The following is a 19,553-nucleotide window of genomic DNA, read 5'->3' as shown; positions in this document are numbered from 1 at the left end:
ACACTGTGGCGCAATCACTGTATCAGGGGGCTAGTCCACTGGCAGTGAAGTGTGTTTAACTTCCATACAGTTTCAGAAGTATATACCATTTTTATAAAGTCTTTGGTATGACTCAATGCGCCTCTTGTCCAGAGGCGTCCTACCTGGGGCTTGAACCCCGGTCCTTCTTGTCCAAGTAATTTGAACTAGATGTGGTGAGAGGCAGAAAGCGCAGACCACTACACCACAGGGACACCCCCGTACAGTTGTTGAAGACCTTACGAATGTCGCTGAACTGTGTCAATAAGTATTGATTGACTAACGTTGCTGTCCGATTTGTTCTCTTCAGATCACTTTCGTGGCCAGGACTGCGATGGAGTGTATACGTGTGCCAATGAACTGCATAATGGGCTGTTGTGTTACTGTGATAACGAATGTGGCTTCTTCGGCGACTGCTGCGAAGACTTCGAGTAGGTATATCTCTACTTGTGTGACTAATGCTTCGGTCACATTTACAACGGTGCCCATGGGGGGGGGGGGGGGGGGTGTAGCTCCGGCCAGGCCCCGAAACCACAAATCTGTCCCGGTGGACTGCTGGATCAGGTGGGGTTGGGGTACCTCTAGGCGATCTCACGATTTGCTGACGGCGTCTATCTGTTACCGTGCCCTGGGTTGTTTTGACTCCCAATTAAAAACGTCCCGGGGCCCGGCCATGCAAAATATATTGCCAGGTAGCCGCAGGGTGTTCTGCGGGGCAACGTAGGGGTCATGCACGTCCGAAAGTGAAAAAAACGGCGGCCCGGGGCCCCTTTTTCCAATTGTGACCGAAGCGTTTATCACAATTCAAGTATCCCTCTTGATGGCCAACAAAAAAATCATACATTAATATTTATGTTAGCAATTTCCAATGCCAGAGTTGCCATGGAGTAAGAGATAGACTGCTATGACTAGTTAACATGGTGAAATTGAATCCTTGGCTCCTTTTGGTGCTTCATCTTTTGGAAATCAGATAACATTAACATACGTAGCAATGTCGTAAGGAAGACGTACACAGTAGCATTATGGTATAATTTGTCTTAATCAATTATTTTGACTTATAACGACTTTATCACACCGCTACAGAGAAAGCAGCTTAGCTCAAACACCGCCTGAACATCATCATCTGAAGTGGAAGTGTTTGCCTGGCTTTACTCAAGTTTTATACCCGTATGAAAAAGCGTCATCCTTTTGGATGATTGCTGACTGCCCTGACGAATGGATGGATGACGTCACAAGGGATCAGTGTGTAAAACAAGTGGATCCCTTCAACCCAAGTGACGTGGTCTACCGGATGCCTGTTAGACTCTTACGAGATGCAGCCATCTACAGAAACGTATTTTGTGCAATTTGTAACAATGTGTCTTTAACGAACGTAGCTGTTGGGGAATATGACGTTGAGTGTTCTGGACGGCTTGACCTGTCTTGGCACACCCCTAGCGGTTCCAACGTGTACGACAACATCATTGATAGTGACAAATATTGCCTTGGAACGAACAAGCTAGGGTTTGCCTCTAAAGGTGCGAGACGATGTCTCCAGACAACAGATATTTCCAATGGGAGTTGTGATTTCACTGCCTGTAGGTCCTACAGTTATCCAATAGGTGTCGGGCATAAGATTTACAAAAATGTACACTGTGCTCTTTGTGAGGGCCTTTCCCTCACGGCAACTTCAAATCTATGGTGTGCCTCTTCTTGGGATAGACATCGCGATATTAATAGTGATCCTGTTAGATTCTCACTAACTAATCTTTTCAACTTTAATGCATATAGGAGTGGTGATAACATTCCCGATCAGTGTCCTTCCGACACTTTCTTCGATCCGTTTGCCGACGCATGCCGAGATTTTTCGTCCGCTAGCAGAAGTCATGGATCATCAAACCAAACTATCCCCTTTCAAAACTGCAGCGAACCCGCTTTGACGTTCACAGTGGAAGAGTTCCATGTCCTTCCCAATGGTAGTGTCCACCTGCTGAGTTCTAATGTATCCTGCCCTGCTGAGCAGGTGGCAATTTTGAACACAACAGCTTCGATCTGCGGGGAGTGCATACTTCAGCATTTCTTTAACAACACGCAAATCACCGACAATCAGGACCCTGATCAGGGTTGGCTTACCCTGGGTCTTGTGATAGTGTCTGTCGTAGCCGTGGCCGGCTTCGTGATCCACACTGTCAGGTCTGGTCAGTGGAAAAAAGTCCCAGAAAAGCTGAAGGCTCAGATGATGATATGCATGGCACTTGCTGAATTCATGTTTGTGGTACGTGTATCTGTCCCTTTCGGACAGGGCTGTATTGTGTACGCAATGTTGCTGCACTACATTTTCCTAACGGCCTTCACGTCCACCAACGCACTAGCTATGGATCTCTTTCTTACCTTCCGTGATGGCTTAGAAAGAGCGGGTTTCTACAAGTACCTGTTGTATACCTGGCTGGTGCCGTTGGCTATAGTATTAGTGGCCTTGATTGTAGAGTTCGGCAGTTCTGTCAGGGTAGGTTACGGAGAGAACTGTTGGATCGGCAATCCGGCAGCTAGTCTGGTGGCTTTTGGAGTTCCTGTCCTCTGTACCCTTCTGGTGAATGCTGTCTTGGTCACCTTTGTGTTACTGGCCATACGGAAGTCATTTCAGATAGGCGACGTAGCATTATCGCGCTCACAGAGCAGTAAGGCCTGGGTGTACATGCGTGTCTCCTTTCTGACGGGGTTTACCTGGGTCCTTGGCTTCATCTATCCTTACACCAACAGCAGGGTTGTCGAATACATCTTTATCGTGCTGAATGCTTCTCAGGGTCTTCTGCTGACCTTGATACTGACAATGACGTCGGAGATGTTGGAGAAATGGAAGTCTGTGATCAGGGCACGCTTTGGTCTGGAGGAACCTGGTCAGAACAATGGAGCAACCACCGCTGCAAGCAACCCGCAGACCACCGGTGGTAGAACCGAGGTAACAGCATGTCGAACTGACGGTGCTGAAGAAATTCCTATGACAACGTTGACCGCTGTAAACTTGGAAGAGACCAGGACACCTCATCAACTGGGTGAGCATCATCATGACAGTGAACGAATCGCCTCTGCCAGCAGCCAACAGACCATCGCAGAGAAAGCGGAGGCAACGGCTGATGGAATCGGCTCTGATGCTGACATGCCCATGGCAACTTTGACCGTTGTGAACGTAGAAGAGACCAAGGCACCTCCTCAACTGGGTGAGGCTCATCATGGCAGTGGGCAAACCGCCTCTGTCATCAACCAGCAGACCACCGAAGGGGAAGCGGAGGTAACGGCTGATGGAATCGGCTCTGATGCAGATATGCCCATTGCAACTTTGACCGTTGTGAACGTGAAGGAGACTAGGGCAGCTCATCAACTTGGTGAGCCTCATCGTGACAGTGGACAAATTGCCTCTGCCAGAAACCAGCAGACCATCGGAGAGAAAGCGGAGGTAACCGCTGGTGTAACCAGCTCTGATGCAAACATACCCATGGCAACTTCAGCTGACATGGGGAAGAACAGGGCTGAAGACAAGCGTTCAGCAAGCGCTCCAGATGGAGATGACAAAGACAGCATTTCCTAATTTCAATCCTTAGAAACAGCAACGACGACAGCAACAACAAGTTAATGTTGTTGCTGTAACAGGAACAGGAACAGGAATCGTCCTTGCTTTAATCACTCCGATTAATGCATGACGCTCCCAATAAAGAGTAAACAAGGCAATCAGAGATGGCAGACTTCACGTCCTTACCCAAATTTTGCCTCGAGGCCTTACCATCCACACAGACCAAAAAAGCAACAATGAGGGCTGTATGGCAACGCTGTATTGTTAACATAATTATCAATCATCATGAGCAGACACATGCAGACACAGAAGCCCACACACAGACACGCAGAGACACACACACTGACATACAGATGAACCCACACACAGACATATACAAGCGCGCGCGTACACACACACATATACGGAAATAGAGAGAGAGAGATACACAAACTCAAACACAGAAAGAAACGCACGCACACAGAGAGAGAGAGATATTAACACACACGCACACAGTCAGATGCACACAAACAGGCACACGGACACACACACATACACACACACATGTACTCACACACACACACACAGAGAGAGAGAGAGAGAGAGAGAGAGAGAGAGAGAAGTTATGAACAATACTCCACTCCGTTAGCGTGATATCCCTAACAGACTGAGTTTGCAGACTCCGCTTCCCTTGCGGATTCCATCTGGGGACCACGTGGGAGGTTTGCTGTTCTCCATGTGTTCTTGTCTGCTTCTTTTCGTTCTGTCCTCTGGTGGTATTCAACTCGTGATCATCATTTGACTGTCGTTCTTCTGGTAAGCGTCGTATGTTCTTTTCTGCCAGTCAAACTCTTCTCTTTGTGATTATATCACTGAGCGGTCATGATTTGCACCTTTGTAGATATTTCCTGCTTACAAGAAGTATCTTCTCTCTGTAATTGTGTCACACTGCTAACATCGTTGATTATTTTGCTTAATCGAATTAGCTAGATAGACATCTCTGAATATAATACGGAATTGATTACTTCAATTTAAACGACTTTACAGATTTAAAGGGGCCAAAAGCAATATTAGGACCCTAAATGCTTCATCGTACGGTACGTTTTGCACGGGTTTGAAATGCTCAAAGTATGATATCATTACTCAAAGGAGTTGAACAGTGTTAGTAAATGTCACTACCATGAAAATTTCAGCATTTTCTATTTCCGTTTTTTTTGTGTGCAAATATTGCTTTAGGCCCCTTATAAACAGTAAATCTGTAAGGAGCCGGCAACAGAAACCTAATTTCTCTACAAGACTGGCTCCACAGCAAATAAACAACGAGACAGACAATAAAAATAGGACAAACAACTACTGATGAATACAAAAACTAAAGATCAAAGGAAAATAATGACAGCAAATAAAACAATGATAAAGCTACAATATAATAGTGTGGGTAATTAGAAATAAGCTAATTGAAAAACAATATGTATGGATTTAAGTTGAGGCCGTGGTTACATCTGCAGATGGAAGACCAGGAAAATAAGTTTTCAGTTGAATATATGGAGTTTAATCAGAATATGTACTAAGTGACTGATGATTTAATGACAGAATACTAAGATTGCAACCAAGTAAGAACCCCTTTTTGACTCGCTGTAAAACAGATTACTGTGTATTACTAGTAAGGTGAAACTTGAAACTTTAAACGATAAATGCATTGGTGAGGTTGTAACCTATTACCTATAGAATAAAAAGGTAAAAAATATTAATTTTGCAAAACGCCATAAATAAGATTATACATCAGGAGTCGGAAAATGAGGATATGGATGATACAAACTTGTAAACATTACTTCACATGATTTGTGGACGTGTTTTAGGTCGACAAAAGGTATTTGATATTTGACGGTAGCTAATACATTGTATGTAACTACAGTATTGTATTAAAACTGAAGGGCGACCATTTGACGAAATAAGGTTTTGTGTTTGATCTAATGGCAAAAGGTACATCCAAGCATACATGTATATCTACATTAAAATCTAGGTAATCCAGGCAACGTTTATTGACATAGGTCATAAGACTATCGACTAGAGATCCCAGTACAACTTCTGGAGCATGTAACTTTATTCCAAAAGGACTGTACTGGAAGCGTGTATATTTGTTATCATGGTATTTGACAACCAATCCAAATATGTGAAAGAATGTAAGTTTTTTTTTTCAGTTTTATGTTTATATTATGTTAGGGAATCAATCAAATGCTACTGATAACTTATCTAATACAAAAAACTGTAAGAATTCGGTACAGATGTATCTATAGATTGCAAAGTAGCAGGAATTCAAGATAACCAAAAAAGGTCTTTATTGCAATGTCTTGATTGTTTATTGTGTTACTATACAAGTTGCTTTATACTGTCAACTATCTCTATGGTAAACCAAGTAGTGATCCACTATGTAAAAAAAGTACGGACAAACCTGGCCGCGCAACCACCCGGCGCAGCCAAACAACTCATTCCGTCCAACTTTACCTACTTCAATATCAGCTCACTATTATCTCCTATAAATTGAGAGTATTTCTCAGTTTTTCGATTTTTTTTAATACCAATACCATTCTTGTCACCGTGGCGGTTGCAAACATCATCTGCTCCATGGCGTTCGGGAAGCGCTACGACTGCGAGGATGAAACGTTTCGCGAGCTCTCGGAGTCTAATGTCACGGTAGCATTTGAACTCGGAACTGCGAATACATGTATTATCAACGTTTTCCCCTTGCTACGATTTGTTCCTGTCGGTAACATTTCGGTGGATTAAGATTCCCAGGGACATTCTGACATTTCATTAGGACTCCAGGAACTCCTAGCATTTCTTTTGGGACTGGAATTCCTGACATTCCGGTATGAGTAAAATTCCTGGCATTCCATAGAAATTTCTAAGCTAACATCCATCAGGACAGCTCTGCCCATACGCGTTCGTGAGGTCTACCCGTTAATTTTATAGGGCAGGAAACATAATTGTACCAGGAGTGTTGTTTTTAGTTGTCAGGCTGTGATGAAATTAACATTTGTTCTGGCGGTGGGTTGTGTATGGTAGACTGTAGTTGTGCTGTCGTTATCTGTGTGTGTGTGTGTGTGTGTGTGTGTGTGTGTGTGTGTGTGTGTGTGTGTGTGTGTGTGTGTGTGTGTGTGTGTGTGTGAGTGTGTGTGTGTGTGAACAGAACAGGTCATTAGCCCTTGTCGTTAGAAATCCAGTATGAACAGCACCACCTATCAGCTCCCTAAGCAGGGTACAGAAAACATTACAACCAACGTCGCCATGGCAATGTTTTTTTATCATTGCCAATCTTGTTTTTCAGTGAATAGAGCCGGCTTCAATGCGTTGAAATCATCCTTCAAGGTTCGAGATGTCGTAAGAGAGGAGATATCTCGCCATCTGGAGCATCTCGATCGCGAGAGCCCGCGAGACTTCTTCGACTTCTGCCTGCTGGAGGTTGAACAGCAGGAAAAGGTGGACGGTCTGACAGAAGAGAACATCCTGTACATGACCCTGGATCTTTTCATCGCCGGAACGGACACAACCACCAACACACTGCTGTGGAGTCTACTCTACATGACTTTGAACCTCGACATCCAAGACAAGGTACCTGTGAACAATTTGCCTTGTTCAAAACTTTTCTAGTGCTTGCCTTTGGAGGGATTTTTAAAAATCGAGAATATGGACCCAGGGTTCAGAACTATAAACTAGTTTAGGAAGTGCATCCCACTGTGGCCTTGCTGTAGTTTGAAAGGAGGATTGGCCCCCAAAACTACATAAACACATAAAATTCCCAGACTGTCTCTGGCTTGAAACAATGGCAGGAGAAGATTAGCATAATACTGGCGAACAAGATTCAAATATTTTTTCTACTGGTTTTCAAAGTAACATTATGAAACAATACAGAATGACACAGAATGATTGTAACAAAACTACATATTCAAAACAACTTTCAGTTTTTAGATAATAAACCTTGTGTTCAAAAATAAACTTTCAAATCGGCCTGTCAAAGTTGTTTCAAAATGTCTAACTGTATATTTGCAACTTGGAAATACCCTCCTCGCAGTTGAATTCAAATGTGTGATAGATGTGTGTCCACAAATATGACTTGTAGCTGTGTGCCTACATGGTATTCTAAAAGCCAGTTATATAGACTGGAGCTCTGTAGAACGAATGTAAGGTAGAACTGAACAAGTCATGAACTGTTCGCTAATGTCTTTACTTATACTACCAAACAGCATGATATTTTGGCCAGTGTTGTCATTTATATTCTGGGTTACAAAAAGCTAACTTCTTCATGTATAATAATACATGAATTCTTTATCTGTTGTCTCTACATTTCAATTTTTTTTTTGAGTAACATGTATTGGTGGTGACTGTCTTAGCCAGGCCTTCACCGATGTGAACACCACGACAGTCAGTAGCAGACTGTCTCTGGTAGTTTACGTTAGCCGAATTTATTGGATGATTTTATAGTACAAGAATGGTCTTTAAGGAGCCTAAAATTGTATTTAATTGTTATATAGGTGCAATTTAATCCTAATAGGTACAGCGTGAGGTTGATGTCGTTGTTGGTGAGAGTCTGCCCACCCTGTCCCACCGTTCCCAGCTGCCCTACGTGAATGTCTGCCTGCTGGAGGTCATGAGGATTTGTCCGCTTCTTCCTATTGTAGGTCACGCCACCACGCAGAAAGCCACAGTGCAGGGATATGATATTCCTGAAGGGACTAAGGTATGACGAGTTACATATTATTAGATTACGCAACCTTTTTGTACCGTTGGAGAAATGATCTCTTAATTTACAGGTAATCATATGACTTCGTGTTGATTTTGTGATCTTGTGACCTCTATTCAAGTGGACGAGATAATCTGTTTTAATCTGTTTTTAGGTTATGCATACTAATGTAGTTCTGTTTCAGAAATTTTGTTTGTGACCTCGGATTGACCTAGGTGCTGAACATGCACTCCCTCCCCATGGACCCCGCCTACTGGCCTGATGCGGACGGGTGACCCCGAAATGTTTCTGGACGCGGAAGGGAAGGTCATCAACAAGCCCGAGTCCTTCATGCATTTTGGAGGAGGTAAATATCATACTAAGATGTTTTTTTTCTATGCTTCACACCATGCCTTAGCTTAGCAGCTGACCCGTAACTATATAGTAGGGCGCTGGCAAGGGACACTAAGGTGGCGATTAATACAAGTCTTACATTTGCATTTGTCCTTAAGAGTCACAATGTCCTGTCGCAGAGAGTTCCAGAGTTAAACGGTGGCTGGGAGGAAGGTTCTTCTGTGTGACGTTGTAGACGACTTGACGGGTTCCAGAGCGTTGCAGTGTTGTGATCTTGACAAGCGGGTTTCACGTCGATGTACGTACGGTCCCGGGAGTAGGCTGATGAGTGGCGAGGGAGCGTTGTGGTTATACATGCGATGCAGGAGAGTGAGGGCCCCTACGTTTCTGCGTTGTCCCAGGGACTGAATCTGGTTTCTGTCCAACTCATCTTGTGGGAGATTTATAAGTCTTATGGCTCTTCTTTGAATTGCATCAAACAGGTCCAGTGATGTAGGGCAAGCTCCCATCAATGTTGTCATTGAACGTATGTGACCACAGTAATGGTTGCACGGTCTATCTATCTCCTTATTTATTTGTGATCACCTAAATTTTATTGGACGGGTGGCTGGTCTAACTAATCCACATTTTGTATTTCCAGGCCGACGCGTGTGCCTAGGTGAGCAGCTGGCCAGGATGGAAATTTTCCTGTTCTTCTCGACCTTGCTGCAGTCCTTCAACTTCAGGACGCCAGAGGGCGCTCCTCCTCCAAACACTGACGGCGTCGTTGGTCTGACAGTTGCTCCACATTCGTTCCAGCTCTGTGCGATACCGCGTTAGTTTATGCTTGATTGTCAGGGCTAGGAGTTACTTATGAATTAATTAATTAATGAAAAACAACAAGGCATAACGAATTATGGAAACATCCTCTTAACAACAATTTTAGTACAGAAATTAATTCTACAAGCTATGGCACTAATAACGTTTTGTTTTTGTCAATGCAAGTATACAATATATAGCCTTATGCAGTTGCTTTGGTCTTATTTCGGAATCCGTTACATATGTAACTTTGAAAATAGGTAGATACAGGAGTTGGGTATAACTGTGTGATAAACATGTCTGTCTTTTTCTATACCTGAATTTATCTCAATTGATAAGAGGACCAAATTCATATATCAACAATATAGTACAGTGAAAAATAAAGTGCTTAAGTGTGTGAAAAATGCCATACTTACTTGAGATATACCAGGCTTCCAATCTTTAATCAGCTTTGTTATTACTCGTCATCCTTAGTATCTCCATCGTTATTATTATTATTACTGACCTTATGTCAAATCTAGTTTAAAAAGATCAAAATTTAACTTTTTGAAAATTAGGTTGTTTATACGTTGAGGAAGGTTAGACATCCAGGTAGCAAGATACGGCAAAAATATTTACTCATTGACAAGCAACTGGATAGAATTTTGAAACCGTCAGACGTTTCAGACAGCATCCGCTATCTTTCGAAAGTGACTTAAGAAAGATCTGGTAGAAATAGGTTTTATACTGAAACTTTGAAAGGATATGTTAATGAAGTGAAGACAATTTTCAGATGGTTCAATGGAATACTAAGTTAAGACAGGCTATGCTTTAGTCCGCCATCGTAGGTTGCCCAGGAAAAATAGTAGGGATCTCGTTTTCCTTAGTCACTTCTGCAATTAGTCTTCTATTGTACCGGCTTACCAAAGGCTTAGCCATGAAATACCTTTCTTTGCAGTTAATTTCAAAAGACCAACCGAGATACAGCCAACCACATACAGTAATTTTTTATTTGTTAACTGCAACGTAATTTTAGCTAATTTAACGGTCACTGGTCAACCACTAAATTTTTATAATCGGAAATATTTGATCACTAATATTTGAGACAGTAATGTTTGTTCCCACCGTTAAAATGAAGTGCCGTGACCTACTACATTTTCCCCCAAACGCTATATTTTCCTACCGATATATCAAAGTGATTTACAGTACTTCATTGCGAGTACTCTGAGCGTTTTATAAAGGGGGAATTACCCAATTGTGCTGTTGAACACAGTGGAAAGACGACTCACAGCATTTTACTGCCGTCTTCTTTCTTTCTAGGTCCACATACATAAAATAGATAATGATGAGCACGAGACGGATCAAGCGGAGATAAATTAAGGAATCGTTTCCTCCTTTAATATAAAATCAAGAAACAGATATTGGTGACTGTCGCTAGCTGGTGCTGGTGCTAGCTTACTGACAATTACAGAACGTTGTTTTTACAACATTTATACAAACTACCAATGCCTTATAATGAAAGCTCATCTGTGTTGGTAGTAATCATAATACAATGCTAAAATTTCTTCCAACACTAAGGTATTCACGGATTGAATTTTCCACGACCACTGTCACCTTCTTCAGGACCAATAATGACCAATCACTTCCCAACGTAAACTCGCGAGAGTTACGGACACGTGACTTTATTGACACGTGTCATTGCGGATACGTGACGTCAGTAATTGGTCAAACATGCCAGGAAGTTTATAACGCCCACTGTCTCTGTTGAGTGATGGCTGGAGTGCCCTGATGTATATGGCCTCCTTTATACCTCTCATAAAGTAGTCCTGCTCAATGTCCAGTATTCTGACTTTGTCTAGTAAAACGGTATGGCCCGGAGGTTCAATGTGGATGTGTTGAGAGACTTCAGACGAATGCGAACTGGGGCCTTTGTGTTCAAGGAATCTGGTTTTCAATGAGCTACCAATACCTTCGTTTCCATATGGAGTTACGTTCCACATGACCTTCTAATTTTGTGCATGTCGTCATATATTCTGTCAGGTAGAGCCAGTCACAACGTGCGTTATCACATATATGAAATATCAATACCAATACCAATACAAAAACCGTCTTTTCCATTTACAGTTACATTATACTTCACCTTGTAAATGTGTGCATTATTTCATACATTCTGTCAGGCTACCAGCAAGTCAAAATGTGCGTCATCATACATATAAAATCACCTTTGCTTCTCCCATTTTTCTTCCCGAATTTACCTGCCCCCCCCCCCCCATCACACCCCCCCCCCCCCCCCCCCCGGCGCGTCCCGGCCCATGCGAGCTTGGCAGGACTTCCTCGCGCAGCTCTGTTTCTCGGGAGAGTGTTCAGCTGCGGGTGAATAAAAGTGTCTGTTCTTCCGCCGGTGATGTCCTTGGTGCTGGAACGGAGGTTTCCTACTACTAGTATGCGAAGACGAGGCGGTCTGTATTTCCACCAGCCCTCTCTATGGGGGAATGGATCATACAGTTCGGAAAAAAGGGGAATAATTGGCATGGACAGTCCGTCCGTGGGAAAGATAACATTCTTCCCGCCTTAATGAAACCCTATGGTGGCTAAACTGACCTGCCAAATACACGTGTTCACCCTATAGCTAGCAAGCGATGCAAGCCTAAGGAGGCTTGGCAATCTCAACCCGCTTTTAGCTACAACATCTAAAACTAATTTGTAATAATTTTTAGTCTTAATCTTTTTTTCTGGCAAGTCACGAAATCTGTTCACGATTGAGTCTGAAGGATCCGTTGAAATGAAATAATTACATCATTACATTCTTTGTCACATCCATTATGTAAATGACAACATCATCATTATGTATATGACAACAGCAGCCACCAACACAACAGATATAACAACCCGAATCGCCCTGGATAAACTGCAATAGTTGATTATCTTTGTTATTCAGTCATAACAAGGGCAGATAGCATTTCTCTTCCTTGTTGTACGCTTACAATGCAATAGTATCATTGATTCGTTTTACAGCCAAGTCTAGTTCACATCCAATACAACACTGAGTTGTGGGAGGGTATTTGGTCTAACGTAGAGTCAAAGTCTAGTTGGCGTTTCAGCTACAGTTCGCGAAGAGCAGCACAACGCTGCGACGCACCTCCGACAGACGAAACCCGTAGATAACAGGATTGATGGCCGAGTTTAAGATGACGAAGATAAGAGGGACGTTGCTGACGTTGGTTGGAAATGCCATTTTGATGAGTATCGGCAACCATCCCACCAGGAACACGACGGTGATGATGACAATGGTGACGGCGGATTTTCTGCTTGTACTAGACTCGGCGCCTACCGCAGCTTCTTGGTCAGCGATGGCGTTGACGTGCTTCCAGAGGCACAAGAAAACCCCCATGTTCAGCAGGACGATTGCTGCCATGGCGATGAAGATGACTACCTGGACAAGAACGATGTAGCTTTGTGGCAATCCCTTTCCTACCTGGTTGCAACCTTCCTCGGCAGGACGTCCTGCACAGTGCCAGCCGAAGTTGGGCAGCATCGCCAGCAGAGCAGACCACACCCAGACCATCACGACCACGACCTTGCACTTATCGTTGGTGACGTTGTTGACGTAGGTCATTCCGTGGACGATGAACCAATAACGCTCAGCAGTAAGCGCCAGCAGACCGTATGTGGAGGACAAACCGGAGAGTAAGCCAAAAGTGAAGAAGAGGCGTGACATAGCATCGGACGGGGCAGACTGCGTATAGATGTGGATTAGGCTATAAACACTCCAACTTCCGAGTGTTAAGCCGGTTAGTACGTCTCCTGCTGCCAGGTTGGCCATGAGGATGTACACGGGCGTGTGAAGCTGCTCGTGCTTTACGATGGTGGCTAACGGGAGACTGTTCGCCACCACCGACCACGTACACAAACATATCGCGGTGTACACAGGTGCAGTCGAACGGCCCTCTATGTCGAGAGCAGAAGGTTCTGAGTCATTCTGAAGCCACAATGGGATGTTTAGTGTGATGTTTTCTGCTACCTTCGAGTTGTTTGTAGCCGGGAAGATGGCACAGTTCTCCGTAGAGCCGTTTCGCAGTGTCGAGTTGTGGAGGATGTCGGTTACTTCCCCGGTTTGTAGGGTAGCATTTAGGTTCGTTCCCGAGGCCGAACTGATCCCAGTGTAGCGAATTGTGACGACGAGGACCACCAGTGTCGCCCCAATGTAGTTGCTTCTGTAGTTCATTGTTGAGTCGTTTTAGGACAGGAAAAAGTATGTCCGTGGGCTCTGATCTCTTTGACGTTATGAGTAAAACACCACTAGCGCCGTGAGAACGTTATTTTACTGTCGAACCACGCTTAGCTAAATCGGTTCTAGTATTGTGCAATTAGTCCTATATTGTCCCACCTTACAAACAGATCTAAGGTTCCTTTCTGAAGTACAGTGAATTTGAGAAGGTCGAGAGACAAGCAGCAATTATATCACCACGCCCGTCTTCATGAATACGTTGAGCATCTTCTAAAATGAGCGTGCATCCAAGACAACCTAATGATCAGATTGACTGTTGACTTGTAGAAAACGTTATAGATACAAATACCACAAAGTACACAAAGTTTTCGAAGGACCTTTGTGAAACAAAAATTTTGTTATTGCGAGGTGACATTTTAGTCTTTGATACATTTTACCCTTAGCACGTTCTTGTATGGCAAATGCTTTGCTTTTCCATAACTAAAGAGTGTGAATTACAATGAATTTTTTTACAACCGTCGCTGTACATCTGGCGTAATGGCTGGATATTTGGCCCAGAACGCAGAGGTCCTGGGTTTGAATCCCCAGATATGCCAGCGGATTTGAACATTGATGTTGTGCCGGCGCCGTTTGGAAACAGTTTTGTAAAATAATTTTCTAACTTCACTCAGGTAAAAATGATTACCTAGCTTTGGTTAGAGACGTCCGTCGGATAGGGCATATAATGGAGCGTGTCGAGGGAGGACAAAACCTTGAGTACGGTTAAGAACACAATCATGTACACAACACTTATCAAGAAATAGTCTTTCCAGGTGTGAGTGGATCAAATAAATCTTTCCTTATATGTAGCCTGTACTGCACTATTCAGTACAAACCTGGGGTGTTATGTTTTGCGGCGGCTTACCGGGTATACAAAACAAAGAAACATACAACGACCAGTAAACGTTCATTGTTGTAATATGTGAACGTACCAATCCATGGATGTTACCACCAACAGTTCAGTGCAGTGGACGTCGGAATTGTTAGCACTAAGTGACCCTAGACCCACTACATACAAACGGTTTATGATTTAAGACACGATCTCGTTCAAATCCCATTGAGTGAATAGTTGAAGAATGAGAATTCTATAGTAAACGTATCTGCAGTTAGATCGTTCTATTCTAAGGAATACCAACATTGATTTAAATAGTTTTGTGCAAAAAAGGGGGATTTTGTAAGTGTTAATTAGTGTGTAAGTCTTTATCGCTATCCATATAGCCACTACTACAGTAGCATTCTTGATTATAAGCGCTGCCTATCTTTTCGGAGATGAAATGCAGCAAATTTGTGAAGATGGCTAACCTCGTGTTAATAATTATATTTGTGCACAACGAAAGCGTAGAAGCACACAAGGCACGGTATATTGAATAACTATTATTGATCCTAGGTATTCAATGAACAAAACAAGACCAATTACTCAACTATAAAATATAAACGAAATATAAAAAATATGCTATGTTTTGATATAATAGAATATGACATCACAATATATGGTATAAAAAGAAGCACCCGATAGCACTGAGATTCATTAAATTGCATCGGTACAATAAGAAGTCGTTGACTTAAGAACCTTTTCAAAATGACGAGAGATTCAAAAAGATGTTCTAAAATAAGAATCAAATCGATTTTTTGGCTATAATTTGGATATAATCATGAACAAACGACTGGTCTTCAGAAAGTCGAAGAGAAAATTCAAGGTCAAACGTCATCAAATTTTTCACCGGGGTGTACGTTTCACGTGTATGGTGTTTCTCCTTGACGCAAGGGATGTGGAATACCTTGGGATTTTCAAGAAAGAATATAAATCTTTACAACAAAAGCACAGCGACTTTCGTAAGGTCTACTACATACATGCATACAAACGAATAAGTGCATAAAATGAGTTTGATTACTCACAGTAATAAGGGATAGAGCAACATATCGAAATATCATATGTCATATACTTATACATGATACAAGATACAAGATACAAGATGATTTTATTGGCAGTCGCAGTGCATAGCACTGAATTAAAACCAATGCACAATGATTAAAATCGTATATAATACAGCCGGTGCCATATACGTACGTAAACATCAAGTATGACTTCAACCGTCATTTCAATTCGTAGGACAGACAAAGGATAAACTCGACATTTTGATTATATATTTACAGACGACAATTATTGATCATATTGGTTGATAAGCCGGGTCAGGTACGGTATGCTAGAGTTCAAGTACCGGTTCGTTCTGGCTTTTGGGCAGTTCAGTTTATGGCTGTTTCGAGTCACTCTGCCAGTGATCTGAGTCCTGGGTGGTGGCAGCCAGTCCCTGAACTCGGAGTCCAACAGGGATCTGGCGAACTTCAGACACAGTTGTTCACGTCTGGTAGCAAGTGTTGACAGGCCGAGGTGTTCCAGCGCATGTGAATATCCGTTGTAACTGCTGCCCATGATGGTGCGACACGCTCTTTTCTGCAACCGTTCTAGTTGGTCAGACTGGTGTTTGGTCAGGCCGGAGTTCCAGACGGGTACGGCGTACTCTAATATTGGCCTGACGTAGCCAATATAGATTGCTACCAGATCAGCTTGGGGCAGGTTAAACTTCTTGATCCGCTTAAGAAGGAAGAGTTTTCTGCCCGCTTTTGCTGCCATGCCGTTAACCTGTTTATCCCAGTGGAGGTCACTCTGTATGTGGAGACCAAGCACTTTGAGGCTCGGGACAACAGCCAGTTCTGAATCGTTGATTCGGAGAGGGGGTGGGAGAGGTGGGTTCCTGGCGAAGGTCACGTGCATGGTTAAACATTTGCCACCGTTTAAGAGCATGTAGTTTCTTTGTGTCCAAAGGCAGAGGTTGTCGAGCGCATCCTGTAGGATGGGAGACTGGCGAAGTGTTCTCGTCTCAAGTAAGTTCATGTCGTCGACATACTTCCATACAGGACAGGTGACATCGTCTGCAGCGTCATCGATGAGAGCTAAGAAGAGAATAGGACCAAGGAGAGTTCCCTGCGCAACTCCACACGACAAAGTTTCCCAGTCGGAGAGGGACTGACGGTACCGCACACGTTGTCTCCTACCGGAGATAAAACTGCAAACCCACGGAACCAACTCCGGTCTTAATCCCTTGGTCAGCAGTTTATTGATAACAGTGTTATGATGAACCCTGTCGAAAGCCTTAGAGAAGTCCGTGGCTACAACTGTGCTAATAGTCGACGGGTTTTCAGCTCCCTTGAACAGCTTGTCGACCAAATTCACAAGGGCGTGGACAGTCGATCGTCCTTTCAGGCTGCCAAACTGTCTCTCATCGAAGGTGATGTTGTCGTGGATCCATTTGGTGACAAAATACTCGGCGACCTTCGCAAACTGTGATGTCAGGGAGATGGGTCTCAACTGGTCGAGGTTGGCTGGCTGGGACTTGGGGACTGGAACAACCACTGCCTGTTTCCATTGGCTGGGAACTGTACCTTCTGCATATGAGTAGTTCAGGACGTGACAAAACGGAGTACTGAGTTCACATGCAAACTCACGTATAACCTTAGGAGGGATGCCGTCCGGGCCAGGCGCCTTATTCGCCTTCACCGCCAGCAGTCTCCGGTACACATCCCAGACATGGAGTGTGGGTAGCTGCTGTGATGCCGGGAGGAAAGACGGTAACTGGCAGGTGTCAAGTGCAGGGAGGGCCTGGGATACTGCAGCGAACTTTGCATTGATGGTGTTAGCAACAGTCAAGTTGTCAGCTTGTTCTAATGCCCAAACATTCTTTGATGTATATACCTATCTCTACACAGTAGGGATTATCACCTCCTAGTATGTAATTGAATCTATCGACAGAACGGAGCGCATTGAATTCATTTTAACAAGCGGAGATAAAGGTGAATAGCTTTGAGCGTTTATCCTCATATCAATTACGCGACTGAATCTTGTCCTTTCAACCCATGGAACCGTTTGGCAAGGCGATACCCATAAAGCAAAGTGGAGCCAGAAGATGCCTCAGTATAGACACAATCACAGTATCAGGAGGCATCATGTTGTCCAACAACTGTCTATGATAGACTGTAAAATCGTTCGCGACTAGCACGTTATAAGCACCGTCATGGTACGAAGTATTTTTGTTTCGGCCAGCCAATGTGGGTCTTGCACTGGACGAAAACAGCTCTTTAAGCACTCTAAAAGCATGCTTAAAGATTCCGTTTTGGCACGCTTTACGTCACTTTTCGTAATACTTACGCGGGCTTAAATGTTATATGTACGCTATCTTTAGGTATACGCTTAAACGTGCTTTGTTGCATCATTTAAGCAACCGTTATGTAACCTTAGCTTGAATCTTAACTTTTACGCTACGTTTAAGCATCGTAATCTTTACTTAAATAAAGAGACATACGCCGCATTTAAGCCTCCGTAAACCGTGCGTAATGGCACTCATTCAAGCGACGTTTAAGCACGGTAAAATAAGCTTAAAACCACATTTTTGGTCGTCGTAAACCTGTTGTAAAGATCTATATTTCACAGGCAGAATGAAATCAGGTTTGTTCGTAACCGACGCGTTGGGAGATGCACGTTTTGATTGATATCACTGATTTCTTCACCATGTTTCCATGAAAATTTTCTTCTTATGAAATTAAAACGAAGCTGTTTTTGATTGTGCTCTTTAATTTATGATAAACTACAGGTTTTATTGGCGGCATGTCTGCAGGTAATTTGTCACGGTTCTCATCTGTGTGACGTTTCGAGTTGCATACGGTTGACGCAAATGGATTTCGGACAGCAAAAGACATAGGGTATTGTAACGTTCCTCTATTAGGATATGTATAAAGTGGCCGTTTTTCCCTACGTCGTATTCAGTTTCATTCTGCTGCTGTTGGGTTTGCAACATCTCACCGGCATCCTAAGGAGCAGGAGTCAAGATGTTTTCCGTACATCTCACCTTGGCGATTATTATGTGTGGTAAGTCTTTCATTCCTACAAGACTTAATATCCGTGTGGATAGAATATAGCAGCCCAAGAATTTGTCAGTGATTGTACCTAATCTCCAAGCAGATCTACACGGGGCGCGAAAATCGTATGTGCTGGCCAGAGAAGCTCAAGTCAGCCAGATAAGCTCCAGTCAGCCCCGTAGGATCTGCCCGAAGACGGGCCTGAACAAGGTTATTAACACGCAATTATTACCTAATCACCCCTCAGTCAAACTGCGCTTAGAAAGAAGGTGCGAATTGTGCCGGCGTGTGACCGCCGGGGGCTGACTGGAGCTTATCTGGCTGACTGGAGCTTCTCTGGCTAGCATATACGATTTTCGCGCCCCGTGTAGATCTGCATGGAGATTAAATTGTACCCTGAACTTTGTCAATTTCCATGTTCTTTGTATGAAATAATGTGTCAAAATGGCCCAAAGGTTATTTGGGCTGTTGCCATGACAACAATTGTTGTTGGGCGGAAAAAAACTGTTGTTGAGGAGTCATGACCCCAGTACTATATCACTCTGCAAAATATGACCCAAATAGATTTTTGAAAGTGACCACTATATTGTTTGATCCTTACAGATATGCTAAAGTTTATGATGTGATCCAGACAAGCTTGTATAGGCCGAAAGTATCTCGATGATGGTATCGGCCAGCAGAAACGTACAAACTTCAACTCAGTCACATATATGCTACACATGCTGAATGCTATATTTTGGGTTCTAACCGTCTTAATTAGCATTTCCTGCAATTTACCAGCTAGGCAGTTTAACGCTTACAGACCTCGTAAGTACGGTGATTGACCGTACTTACGAGGTCTGTACGCGTTAAACTGCTAGGTCTGCCTATAGCTAATCTCACACTAAGCTACTTAAAATATGAGATGATTTTATCAACAGGTGTATCTGAACGAATCTTGTTCAAGGTACAAATTTTTTTCTCGGCAACTCATGTTAAGGTTT

At 43.3% G+C, this 19,553-nt stretch overlaps 2 protein-coding genes across 2 annotated transcripts; one reads left to right on the top strand and one right to left on the bottom strand.

The window, feature by feature from the left end:
* The first annotated feature begins 6,166 nt into the window (after positions 1–6,166).
* LOC136449356 (cytochrome P450 2U1-like) lies at positions 6,167–8,557 on the top strand. The gene is made up of 4 exons (XM_066449370.1): positions 6,167–6,266; positions 6,870–7,153; positions 8,094–8,279; positions 8,498–8,557. The coding sequence occupies exons 1-4, from the start codon at positions 6,167–6,169 to the stop codon at positions 8,555–8,557; spliced, it is 630 nt and encodes a 209-aa protein (XP_066305467.1).
* Positions 8,558–11,845: 3,288 nt separating this feature from the next.
* Positions 11,846–13,617, bottom strand: LOC136449355 (G-protein coupled receptor 6-like). The gene has a single exon (XM_066449369.1). The coding sequence runs from the start codon at positions 13,615–13,617 to the stop codon at positions 12,490–12,492; it is 1,128 nt and encodes a 375-aa protein (XP_066305466.1). The 3' UTR covers positions 11,846–12,489.
* Positions 13,618–19,553: the final 5,936 nt, after the last annotated feature.

This window comes from Branchiostoma lanceolatum, chromosome 15 (genome assembly GCF_035083965.1).
Source record: "Branchiostoma lanceolatum isolate klBraLanc5 chromosome 15, klBraLanc5.hap2, whole genome shotgun sequence".
Classification (NCBI taxonomy): Eukaryota; Metazoa; Chordata; class Leptocardii; order Amphioxiformes; family Branchiostomatidae; genus Branchiostoma; species Branchiostoma lanceolatum.
This window is presented reverse-complemented; position numbering and strand designations above follow the sequence as displayed.